This window comes from Cyprinodon tularosa, unplaced genomic scaffold, assembly GCF_016077235.1.
Source record: "Cyprinodon tularosa strain WSP-4 unplaced genomic scaffold, ASM1607723v1 ctg98, whole genome shotgun sequence".
Taxonomy (NCBI): Eukaryota; Metazoa; Chordata; class Actinopteri; order Cyprinodontiformes; family Cyprinodontidae; genus Cyprinodon; species Cyprinodon tularosa.
Window position 1 is genome coordinate 4565466 of NW_024039762.1, and position 13514 is coordinate 4578979.

Genomic DNA, 13514 nt, shown 5'->3' on the forward strand with positions numbered 1-13514 from the left:
AGTTCAAAGCTGATTGGTTTGCATCAGAGGCAAATGAGCCTCTGATGATGAAGCAAGTAATTTAGTTTCTTTAGTTAAATTTCCGCTATATGTAGCATCGCTTTATATTTCAAAGTGTTTATTTTATATCCATCTGGGATTGATACGATATGTTTGAATGTCTCTGAACGCTATAATACACTATAATAAGGTTCCACAGCCCTTTGCAAGAGAAACTGAGACACATCATCACATGTTCTTTGTTCATGTTTCAGTAAGTTTTCAGAGGGCCAATTCAGAAAACAATCAAACAAAAAAAAACAGGTAGAACTCTCCCCTTTCTGGATGAACTCTGGTATAAAAGTTTAGCTTTCTGGTGGGAGGAAAGTTTTATTGTTGAAAGTTTCATTTTATTTCATTCATCTCTTCTATATCTTCATATACCGTATTTGGTTACATTTAAATCAAACAGGAGTTCTGCATCTTGGGTTGCAAACAACATTTAAACCAATAGTCCTTGCTGAATATCACATTGATTCACATTTACATTCAAATACACCAATAAAATAACCATAAGTTGGAATATTTAATAATGCGGTTTTTCAGTGTCTGCACAGAGACAGTGTTCTAACCATTTTTTTTTTACATTATTGTTGTATTCCTTCCATTGACTACCGGTTTCTTTTAGTATCGTTTTGGTTTTTCAGTTCCTTTAATGCCTAAATGCTCTGACTTCTAAATGATCCTAAGGCTCTTTCAAAACAACATATTTTTAAGGAAGCTTTTATTTCCAAAGAGCATGGGCATTATGCCAGGCTTTGTTTCTTTTTTTATTATAATTGCTGATTGTATTATTTAAACTAACAACCTTGTGTTTCACTAACTGCTTCTCAATTCAGTTAAAAAAATCCTTCATTAATCCCAAAGGGAAATTAAATCTTGGAGCAACTAATTGACTTTTTTCAACAAGTTATTGTATGTGATGAAAGCTTTAGGCAGGAGGAATCTTCTGTAGCGGTCTGTCTGCACCAGATCTTGAGAAGCCTCTGACTGAAGACACAGTTTTTGTTTAACAGTCTGATGAAGAGCATGCTCACTGTTATCCATAATGTTCTTCACTATATGATGAATTCCTCTTTATTAAAAAATTTCCAGATGAGTTCCTAGAACAGAGCCAACCTTCTTTATCAGCTTTATTTGATGCTGTCATCCCAGCATATGATGCTGAGATCAGATTCTCCAGAACAGGTTTACAGAAGATATGCTGCATCTTGCAGCAAACACTGAATGTTTTTAAGTTCTTATGTTCATTTAAAGCTCTACTTTTTAAAATGCTTTTTAAATAAATAATAACAATGATATTTATATCCCAGTTAAACAGAAAGTCCTGGATTTCTAATTGCCAGTTCCTCTTACAGACTTCAAAATATGAGGTAAAACATAAAGAAAACCTTAAATACTGAAATGCACTTTGAACTTGCAAAGGTGCCAACATCCAAACAAACAGAAACAGGAGCTGTGTTTAAAAATGTAAAACGCTGCACTTTAGGACATACAAACATTTCCCCACTTTTCTTTAGCAGCAGTGGCAAAAAGTCTGGACAAAAAAAAAAAAAAATTGACTGCCTAGCATTCATTAACAGCAATATAATCATCCACACCACACAAAACGTAGTGTGTGTGGGGTGTGTTTGCCAACAAATGTGAAAGCATGTTCTTGTCTGTGTGCTGCAACACACCAAGTTAATTAATTTCAAAGCCTAGCCGTGTGCTCTTGGCTGATAAGTCCCTCCCCACTACCCACAATGCTTTGCCCAAGTAGGAGACTGCAGCGTATTCATTCAGCCAATTAGCCCAAATACTGACACACTCAACAAATTAGTGTTTGTGCTTTTGAGCACACGCAGTCACAATCCCTCTCACACATGCATGTACTTATACACACGCCGACACGCAGAGCTCTGTGTAAACAAACTCTTGGACTGTCTGACTTTGTGCCAGGGGAGAGAAAGGCGGCTGGGTGGGCAGAAGGGGGTGGGGGGAGGTGAATGCATATGAGTTTATAATTAGAGCAGAGTTGAAGTACTAAGTTTGTATTCTGGTGTTAAATTGGAAGTGTTCAATGCAAATAAATTCAGCTCAGAGTCAATTACCGATTCTAGACTCCAAGTTGCAAACCTTCAAATCAATTTCAGCCCCTCTGCCTTACCAACATTAGCACATCACATAGATGATGGGTTTTTTCATGAAAAATGAAATAAGTAACTCCTGACAAATTAGCTCATTCACAGTTCACCTTTAGTTCATGAACTCTGTAGGGAAAAAAGGGAATGAAAGGAAGCCAGCAAATAGAGAGGGTGAGCAATGGAAGGACTGACTTTGTTTTTTTATGCTGAGATGGTTGTTTTCATCATAGCCACTGTTTAAACATTCCTATCAGGAACATTACTAGCAAAGATCTACTGTAATCAGTGACACCAACCTGAGTAGTAACAAAATATCCTTTGTCATGTTAAAATAGTAGAGCTGCTTGGCAAAGTACAGGCTGAATATCTTTGAATTTCACCTTCTTGTAATGTCTTGCACATGAGCTTCAGAGGGCGCACATACCCGGCTCTGTGTGATGCGATGTTTGTGGATGTGTGAGGCGAGGAGGGCAGAGGCCACGGCTGTGAGCAGGTGCTGCTGCACCCTGGACCCCGCTCCACCTATGCCCTCCAAGACGGCTGCAGGGCCACAGGTGTCAATCACTGACAAGAAGACTGCTGGGTCCAAGCGAGAAAGCCTTGAAAGAGACTGGGGGAAAAGAGAAAAAAAACGCATGTACGTCATGAGGTAATTTATTGCACATCATCCATGAATTATGAGTCAGGTTCTCTGGACTTGGGATGTTAAAGAAAATCCAATGCTGGATACCCTGTGATGACTAATCACTTGTGAATGTATCCACTTCCAGTGACGTCAACAACTTAGTTACCATATCTACAGAGTGATAGTGGATGGGTTCAATAATGATATGTTTTGACAGTCATCATCATGCCTTGCAGCGATAAGGCTTCCAGACCCTTTTCATACTCCGGGGGGGAGTTTTGGCCAAGTGGTTAGAGCAGTGCTCTTGTGCTCTGAGAAGGTTGCAAGCACCCGGTTCAATCCTCACAGCCTGCACTCTGGGTTCCTGAGCAAAACCCTTAACCCCACACTGCTCCCCGGGCGCCACACAATTGCAGCCTACTGCTCCACAGGGGGTGGGTTAAATGCAGAGATTGAATTTACCCATTGTGGGAGAATAAGGGGATTTAATTATTATTATTATTTATTTATTTTTTTTATTTACATTACATAGTTGGTCAGTTTTAATATATTTGACTGGGATTTATGGGACAAACTAACAACAAAAGTTATCTAATTATGAAATTATTTAAGAATACAAATTATGAAATTATTACATGCTTTACATTATGTCTGAAAAAACCAACAACTTTATATTGAACATCCAGGGTAATGGACTGCTATCAAAAGTTACTTATTGATAAAAAGGATGTTTATAATCTAATATTGAAACAATGACAGCTTCATGTGTGGCACAAGTGCAAACCTTTAAAAATGGCAGGCTGGGAAAAGTGTGCATTAATCTGAAAAGAAGGAGAGATGCATAGAGTAACTCTGAAAAAGCTGCAGAACTCATCAGCTCATGTAAAAGAAACTGTTCATAGGACAACATCAGTTCTGTAATCTAGAAATCAGGCCTTGTGGAAAAAATAAATAAATAAAGATTATAAGAAATTCTGTTTGTAGTTTATTGGAGGCCATTTGGCAGCAGAAATGTGGAAAAGGTGACTCAGATGTTTGACCTTTATAAGTATGTGTGGGAAACTAAGACTGCTCATCACCCTGAGGAGTCCATCCTTAGGATATCAGAGGATGACAGCGTAATCATACTTTGGGAATATTTTACCTCAGAATAAACAAAAAGGTTTGACAGAGTTATTGAAAAAATGTATTGCAGCAAATATTGGAAGATGGTAGGAAAAAAATCAGAAACAATAAAACAAAAATAAAACATTAACTTCTACCAAAGATTTCAGACTGAGGTGAAGGTTCACCCTCCGGTTGGACATGTCTAGACCTACAGCCAGAGCCTTCCTGCTGTAGTTTACATCGAAGCATGTTTATGTTCAAGTAAAGCTCAGGCTTAATTCTATTGAAAATCTGCAGTAGGAGTGGAAAACTACTGTACAGTTAACTAATCCTTTCAATGTGAAGTTAATCTAATTAAAAAGAGCCAATCTTCAATCTGCTAAATGCTTTTTTGATTTTTTTTTCTCACAAATTCAACTCACAAAATGATTTACTCTTATAGTTCTGTTTTATAACTTCAATTTGTGTTGCTCTATCTTATGAAATATATATAAAAAACCAAAATCTTAGAGGTAACATATCAATTGTTTTCTGTCATCCCTGAGCATCTTTTTGCTTCAGGGTACCAGGTTTATCGTTTTTTTAGAAAATAAAAATGTAGGGGTAAAATAGAAATTTTAGCCGATAAGCCTCTTATTTTCTAGGTTTACCATAAGGTTGCAGGTAGGAAAACATGTTTTATTCAGTTGTATGTATTATTGACATGTTCTTTTATTGTGTGAATATTGTCAAATGAACTTACAGACATGGCAGTGACTCTAATGGCCTCCGCAGTAGAGTGAGTGAACAGGTACCACAAAGCCAAGCCCATCTCTGTGGTGGCCAGATGACGAGAGAAACCAGAGGCAGTCGAAGAGATGTTGTCTATGGCTTTTGCAGCCATATGGTGGACTACAGCATCATTCTAAAAGAGAAATATTAAAACTTAGATTTAATGATGTTGTGAAGGTTCACAAAAATCAGGGTTCGGTACTGGTCTGATTTAAAGTCATGGTTTTATATGATTTACACTTCAGTTAAGAAGAATAAATACAAATTAAGTAGTTGTATCTATTTATTATTAAAACATATAGAGTATTTAATCAAAAATAAAATTTGAATTCATTATCTTACGAGGAGCTTCAGGGATAAAATGGAGATTCATAGGACTCAGATCTCATTAGATGTGCTGAGTTTGGGCTGATTATATTCTACAGACGGCCATTTAGGGCTTTCTGCTATTTTCTCTCCAGTGACTGTAATATTTGCATTTAACTTGACAGTGTTTCAGGCGGGTCATCGATTAAGTGTTCAGAAATGATGTACAAATCTATTGCTGTTCAATGTTTAAAAATGCACTGACCTTGGGTATGGTCCACTTATTGCCAATGTGGCTGAATAAGAAACTTTGTCTACACCAAAGCAAAACTTCCACGCCTTTGTTTTGGTGACAACTTTAATCATACTCGTCATAAAAGAACACACTCGTTATTTTTGCACATAGACTCACTGAGCAAAAAGATGTGTACTATATATTTTTGTATAAACGTGTACATTGTCACCAGAAATCGAACGATACAAGTTTTTAAGGCCGATACAGATTATGCAGAAAGTAGCCTAAACAATACACAATATGTGGTGCTAGATAGATAGATAGATAGATAGATAGATAGATAGATAGATAGATAGATAGATAGATAGATAGATAGATAGATAGATAGATAGATAGATAGATAGATAGATAGATAGATAGATAGATAGATAGATAGATAGATAGATAGATAGATAGATAGATAGATAGATAGATAGATAGATAGATAGATAGATAGATAGATAGATAGATAGATAGATAGATAGATAGATAGATCTATATCTGTAAAAAAAAAAAAAAAAAGAGATTATAAGAGCTATATGACCCAACAAACTTTTTCTTGCATAGTCCTGGCAATAATTTAAATCTGCTTTCACCCCTGCTTACAACCTTACTATACCACAATGGTGCACAACTTCAAACATTTAAAAAATGTCTGGCAATGCATACACAGCATCTGACTGAATGCAGTGCACTATAATTTGGTATAGTCTTCTAACTTGAAGAAATGCTATATCACTACAAGCCATTTAGCATTTTACAATTTGTTAAAACTAATTATATCTTACCATATATACATTTATACTGATATGTTATTAATCTTAATATAGGAAAATATAATCAGTGAATAAAAACTCTTTTTTAATCAATAAAAACACTCAACAGTCATGCCAAACTCTAAAGAGCTTTGAAAACAGATTTCCTGAGCAACAGAGGGAGAAAAAAACAGGAAACAGTGGAGACCTTCCCAGAACTGGCCAGATTCTTAAATTAAGATGTTCAAAACTCATCCTGAAAGTCATAATAAGATGAGATCGATCTCTTAGGGATGCTTATTTGCCTCAGTTAATATCAGTGCTCATGATTCAACAATGTCAGAAACATCAGGAAGTCTACCTCTGAGTGCTTTACCAACAGACTGGATCAGACAGGGAAGCTCCGGTTTGACCTTAAACAGTCAGTGGACACTAGACAGCGCTCCAGTTTGGCTGAATTAAAAGAATTATTTTACAATAGGGTGAATCAAATTATTCTTAGGTTTATTAAAATCTAAAAACAAAATTACTTTTAGATTTACTCTTGTTATCTTTGATATTAACATGTTCTATGATGATAAGGGGCATTTGAGTAAAAGTCAATTTAAAGAGCACTGTAGACTTATTAACAGTGGCACGGGAAGGGGGGTGCTGCGGGGGCTGCAGCCTCCCTCGTCATAGCATCAGCCCCCCATGGTGGGGGGCTGTGGAGTAACATAATATTGTACTTAAAAACATGAAATTATTTATGTATTTATTTTTTTAAAGACTGTGTTTGATATGGGATTAAAATGATGGGCTGTGTATAAGATATAAACTAATGATTCATTATTTTAATATTTCATAAAAAACTAGGCTACTCCCCCAGAAGCATCCACCACCTCACATTCATTTAGGCTTGGCTAGCAATAGGCAGCAGAAACGTATTTCTGACTATTTCGAGGTAAGAAATGGTTTTAATTCCCCTATACTGCCGCATTTAGCGTTATTTATGTGCCTATTCATCTTAGTCCTGTGGCTGAAGAAGTCTACGCTAGAATAAGGCTGCATATCACTAAATATTATCTCTGTATTAAGCTATTTAGTGATAAAATATGAAATTAGTTAAAAAAAATTTTTGTGTGTGTTTTTTGTTTCAGATATGAAATCATTCCCCCATATCCATAGTCGAATGGACGTTCAATGCTCAGTTTAGGCCATATTTAGGCCATGTTTCATTCAAGTATTCCTGATCCTGTTGATTGGGAGCTGTTGTTTGTTTTGAATGATTAAAAGAGAAGAAATAAAGTTTAAAATGTTCATGCTTTGTTCCGATGCATTTTAAATGGCAGTTTTTGGCGACAAATGTAGGCCTACAATATTATGTTAAAAACGTCAGCCACAGCCCTCAACATAATGACGTCACGTGTTTTCCAACCCAGCCATCCGCCCCCCTCGCTTGAAACAGCTTCCAGCGCCCCTGCTTATTAATGTCTCGTTTACAAAGAAATGCTGCATTAAAACTATGTAAGTTTAACAAATAAGTCAAATGTGACATCCTCCAACAATTGCAAATCTTAAGAAAAAAGCAGACATTTACAGAGTAATTTGTAATCATACAATGACAGATTAGCCTGTGCCATCATCATCATTACACTGAAAGTAGTATTCTGCTACATGTGTACAGTATGGACCCACACAGCTTCGTCTAAAGGGAGAGCAGCTACTGCTTTTCAGACAGTGAGGACAGGCTAATGAAATTTCTCCAGCTGAGGAAATTAGTTCTCCCCTCAAGACTCATTGTGGAGGAAGACAGGAAGTACAACAGATGTGATTGCCTCTGTCAGGCTGTTATTTAGTTTCACTGTGTTACATCACTTTGACGCCGCTCTCTCCAAGGTATGAGACGCATTAAAACTTCTTCCAAAATAAATCTCTCTATATTTTGAGGAAAATGGTTAACATTAGCAGCAGCGACATCATTTCCCACATGTTCATTCATCCTGGTCACATTCAGTAAAGTAAAGTACTGTATGTGATATTGATGACCGCTCAGATAAAACCCAATTTCACATTTCACCTTCTATTGCAATTTTTACATAGCATACAATGTTTGTAGAGAAAGAAAGTCCTCTGTCAAAAAAAAAAAAATTAACAATTTCATTTTTTGAAGGTGTAGAGAAATTGGAGTTTGTCCATTTTTTGTCATCTTAATTTCATGGTAAGCACAATCCAGTGTGGCCAAATTTAACACAAAAGTAACATCTCTTCTAAGGATGTTCGATCAATCTCAGTTTAAGTCAGTGAAAAATAATAGAAGTCTACTAAAATATGTTTGAATATGCTTGAGTACCAACATTATGTTTATATGGATTAAGCTGAAAGACACAAAGATAAGCTTGCTGTTGAACCACGTAAGCCCAGACATATTTACCAGGAGTCAGTTTTGTTTTCAGCTACCGAATGCGCCATTGCAATGTACAAACAGATCACAGCAAGAGCCGTGACAAAAAAAACTTTGTTTGGTGCTTCTAAATACTATAAAAATGTCTTATTTTAGCTTTTTATTTGTTGATTTTGTTTGATTTTTACAAAATGAAAACTAAGAAAGGTAAAATTAAGAATTAAATTCAAATACAAATCACTTTATTAACAGGAAACACTAACTAACCTAAAGCAAATAAATGGGTTAAAAGAAAAAATAGGATATGAAACAAAATAAAATACTTAGAATTATAATAAAATACAATTTATTAGTAAGAATACACAGGAAACACAACAATAAAACATCTGCTTCAAAACAGTATAATTATTCAAAGCATTATGACATTCAGGTTAATATTCAAAATATTTCTACAGATGAAGTTTGTTACATTCCCAAAATGCACCAATTAAAATGATCCCACTGCCCCAATAAGGCGCTTATGTACAGAAAGGTGGTCCTCTAGGAATGGAAACCTAAAGAGGTACCTGTGACACACAGCAACAGCCAGGCTGTGATCGATTGTCACATCCAGGTTACGCATTAAACAGACACATCATATTCAGCTGGGCGAGGACACTAATGATAACTGACAACCTAAATCACCAACCTATTAATTCAATATACAAAATCACAGCATGTTTCCAACACCAGGGGACTACGTGGAGCGACAGCATAATGAATCCTCTGGCACCCCTTCGGGAACCAGCAGAATGGTCTGTTCCAGCTCTCCCCAGGCTGTGCGGAGCGGCTCACTAATGAGCCCACGGGGGAGCCCCCACTGTCTGTGTGTTTAATAGACTGTAGCCTTGCCAGACACTACACAGGGAAGGGGTGGAAGTGGCAGCGGGGGTGGGGATGGTTTGGGGGGGGTGTTGCACCAGGACAGAGAGAAGGAGCAAGAGAGATATTCTTACAAGTGGTGAGAAACGAGCGGCTCAAGTGAGAAATTTCATCATTATAATTCAGAGAGAAAAAAACATGAAGCAGGGAAAAAGGAGAAGGTGATGAAGTTAGTCTGGATAAGATGACCATGAGAAACTGTTTAATTTGACAGGCACATCTATTACACTTGGTGTCAGGGTTAAGAATAATATCCCTAAATTAAACAGATCAGCTTTGTTAAATTATGCAAAAGTTTGGGTGAAACTTTTTAAAAACAATTGTTTCTTAGATTTTTTATTTTAAAATGTGTATATTTGTTCAATTTTTTTGTTTCAAATACTGAGACTGAAAAATGAGTTTATTAATAACAATACATGAGGAGGCGGAGCTCAGCAAGTTATAAAATACCTAAAAAAGTGTTATAGATGGTAAGTATATACAGTGGGGCTTTAAAGTTGTTCTCATAAAATCAGAAATAAAGTTAAATAATTTGTCATTAATACTGGAAAGAGAAATTTCTTAGTGAGGCTGTTTATATTTCAATATGCAGCACTTAAAGCTAATAAAACTCACCCCTTTCTATGCTGTTTTCACATTAGGTTATGTTGCAACCAGGGAACACATTTTTATTCCCAGTTTTTATTTGTGAAATGCTTCAAGGTTAATCCCATTTTGGACAGCATCAATAAATCTACATTTTAATCTTGCCCCAAATTCTTCAGTGGTTTAGAAGTGAGCATTGAACGTGCCACCCAAACACAGCAACATTCTACAAGCTCCAAGGTGACAACCACGCTGGAAGCTGAACTTCTACATTTCTTAAAGATTTGCTTTATCTCAGATCTGTTGTTTAAATTAATTCATGATCCCACCCAACCAGTGTCCCTGAAGTTTCTGAAGAAAACAATATCCAAAGCATTATGCTGCCACCTCCATGTTTCACTGTGGGAAATGATGTATACAGTGCTAGCAGTGCAATTTTTCCACCACACAGAATGCTGAACAAAAGCTGTAAAGTTAAGTTAAAGTTAAAGTAAACATTGGTGTAATCATACCAGAGCATATTATTCCCCATTTTTCCTTCAATGACAATGATGATCTAGAAACAGGACTTCTGCCTGTCAAAAATAGTTCCTTCTTGTCATTCTTGTCATGGTAGATTTGCTGTTGTTCCAAACTCAATTTATTTATTTATTTTATTTTTAATTTTTTTTTTACAGATAATTGTAACTTTGTTTTAAAACCAAATTCTGGTTTTAAACTCATCCCAACAAATTTATCTGTGATCCTTGGTCTTTATGCCAGTTTGTTCTCTAATATTCTTAGAATTATGCAGGATTCCCAGAAAGCTGCATTTATACTGGGATTCAAACTCAATGCAATACAAGTGTTTTGGTGTTCTTTTTTTTTTTTAACCAGTAGATATCTGAAGAAGAGTGATCGATATAATTTATTTATGAAAGTAAATAAACAGTAAAAAAAAAATTGCCAGACTTTTCAGTTCTTTTTTTTTTAAATAGGAAACCATTATATATATTTTTTCCCTTTCAATTCAGTTACATCTCTGGAAAAATGTGAAAGAATTAAAAGAGTATGGATACTTTTGCAAGGCACTGCCGAAGGTGTATCTTGGAGGAAATACATAAAAAAAAAAAAGAGATGCAAAAAAGCTCTTGGCAGAAAGAGGGCAAAAAGGGGAGGAATGTTGAAGCACATGGATTTCAATTATCAAAAATGTCCCAGTTTTGAATCTCATGTTCAGGAGGAGCAAAAGAGAAAACATAAAAGATGTAGAGAAAAGAAAAACATATGTGTCATCGGAAACAGAAGGTTTCAATAATAACAGATAAACTAGAGACAAAATCAAGTACTTTTATTTTGCAAGTCAAAGTTTTCATATGTTGAAGTATTGTAAAAGAACACAAAGCTACAGGTAGTAAGCATGCATTTGGAGTTTAAGAAGATTATTATGAAACATCTCATGACTGTGCAGCAATAGGGGTTCAAGACCTCATGTGTAAAAACATACTGCATAAAACAAGTATTCACTTACATGTTGCAGTCCGTGTGGGAGACGTGTTAAGGTTACATAAAGGCAACAATGCCTTTCTTTTTAAATCAAGGAATAGTAAATAATTTCCTATAAATGAATAACCTGTAACAGAATAAAACTGTAAAAGGAAACAACAAGAGAAGAGTAACTATTTAAAGGCTCCTCTGGATTAATCATGTTCAATGTTCAAACTACCTGCATTTTAACACCTGATTTCCTAGTAGGAAACATAAATTACATTAAGCATTTGAATCTAAATTTCTTTTAGGTTGATCGAGTTCAAAATGGGATTTTCCCGTCTTTTCTTCAGGCTTAAACAAGATCACTATGCTCTTCATCGTGTTTTAACAGGACAGCCCTATCAGATTTAAATGGCTTTAACTAGAACTGCTCTTAATCTACAGCTCAAAACTGACACATGAAATTTACACACACTGAACCCCTGGCTAAAAGTTGCTTTCAAATGGAAAAGCTAAAAGGCAGGAAGAAATAAAGCAGGCAACCACTACTTCAAATGGTCTTCAGTGGACACTTTAATACAGAAACACGTTTGTACCGGCTCTCTGAGTCTCAAAGACATGCGGATGGTAAAACTACTCCAGTCTGAGTGTCTCTGTCTGTGCTTGCACGGTTCAAATGTCTGATGTGGTTTCTCTCTGTAATTACAGGACTTTAGAAGCTTGTGCACCTGGTCTTCAATGGACACTTTTGACAGCCTGAACATTAAACTTACTTATCATTCACTAACAAGCACATCTAACTCCACTGATAGCTACCTTTAAAAGCCCACATTTATTAAGAGGCTAACAGAAATGGAGACATGAAGTAATTCTGTAGGAGGAAATGCAAAAAGCTACAACATTTATTTACAGTCAAAACCAGATGTTTACCTGTGCTGGTTAAAAGACGCAGAACCTTGATTTTTCCTGCTGCCTGATCTTAAACCATACAAAATGTAGCCTGTGTGAGATCAGCTAGTGTTGCAAAGATTATCTGCATTGGCTAAATAACACAATTAGAGACTTTTTAGGTCTTATTCTGTTTAAGCTAAGACTTTGATTCATGGGAAAGTGTTTATTTAAACTGCTTTGGTTGTAAGACAGTAGTTAACCATTGTTATTGTAAGAAGAAAATTACAAAAACTGGTTAAACAATAAACAAAATCAGATTTTGCATTTGACTCTCAATTTAACCTCTCCTTTCTGTTCCTCCTAGATGTTTATTAAATTGCTTAATTAAAGCAGCAATCGATTTCACTGTTCCTGACACATTTTGATCTAATTTGGATCAATCTAAATATCTACAGATTATCTTTCTTTTTATATAAAACGTTTAATATTTATGTGATGTGTCCAAAATCCATCCTTTTAGTTCAAATTGGGCTACGGGTATTATGAATGAATGTGCCCAGAAGCACAAAATAAATCTTTTATGACAACAACAAAAGGAAAGAACTTAGTGTAAGTGCAAGGTAGTTGGCCAAAGTTTTTTTTATACAACTTAAAAACTAAGAAAAAAACTAAACTAATAAAACAGAATATGCAAAATTTAACAAACCTAATTAAAATAATACAAACTTATAATGAAACGAGGAAAACAGACAACAAAAATCTATAAAATAACAAAAGTAAGCATCTCAATTTGAGCTTTAAAACATATTTGCAGAACAAAGTCTCACTGTCATCCACATAAAAGTAAAAGACTACAGCATGGTTGTGCAGAACTGGCCACATGGTAAATAGGTAAAAGTAGATGAAAAGGGGGGAAAGAATAGATCATTGATGTTTTCTGAATCACAGATGTGCTAAACTTTTTGCAACACAAACAGAAAAAGTTCTTCCTCTTAACTGAGACCTACACCAATCAAGTGAAACGCCTGCATGTCAACCAGGTCTGTAGGTGGTAAAAAAAGGAGAACTGCTGGTTAACTGTATCAAAGGCAGCTGTCAGATCCAACAGAATCTGAACAACACAGTGAGCCGATTCTGTAGATACAAAAACATTATTAAAAAGTCTCATAGAGCCCGGTTGGTACTGTCAAGCTTCAGAACCAGACTGTAACAGCTCAAACACCTTGTCCTTATGCAATAAGGAACTCGAATGAATATAGAA

General features: G+C 35.7%; 1 protein-coding gene across 4 annotated transcripts in view; it reads right to left on the reverse strand.

Moving 5' to 3' along the window:
• The window catches only part of ulk4 (unc-51 like kinase 4), a 123587-nt gene that overhangs the window by 66437 nt on the left and 43636 nt on the right, over positions 1–13514 (reverse strand). For all 4 annotated transcript variants that reach the window (XM_038275780.1, XM_038275779.1, XM_038275777.1 and 1 more), the window contains exons 20-21: positions 4640–4801; positions 2590–2775 (exon numbers count right to left, since the gene is read on the reverse strand). In XM_038275780.1, coding sequence (XP_038131708.1) covers positions 2590–2775; positions 4640–4801 — 348 coding nt within the window. The remainder of the gene's footprint in view (positions 1–2589; positions 2776–4639; positions 4802–13514) is intronic.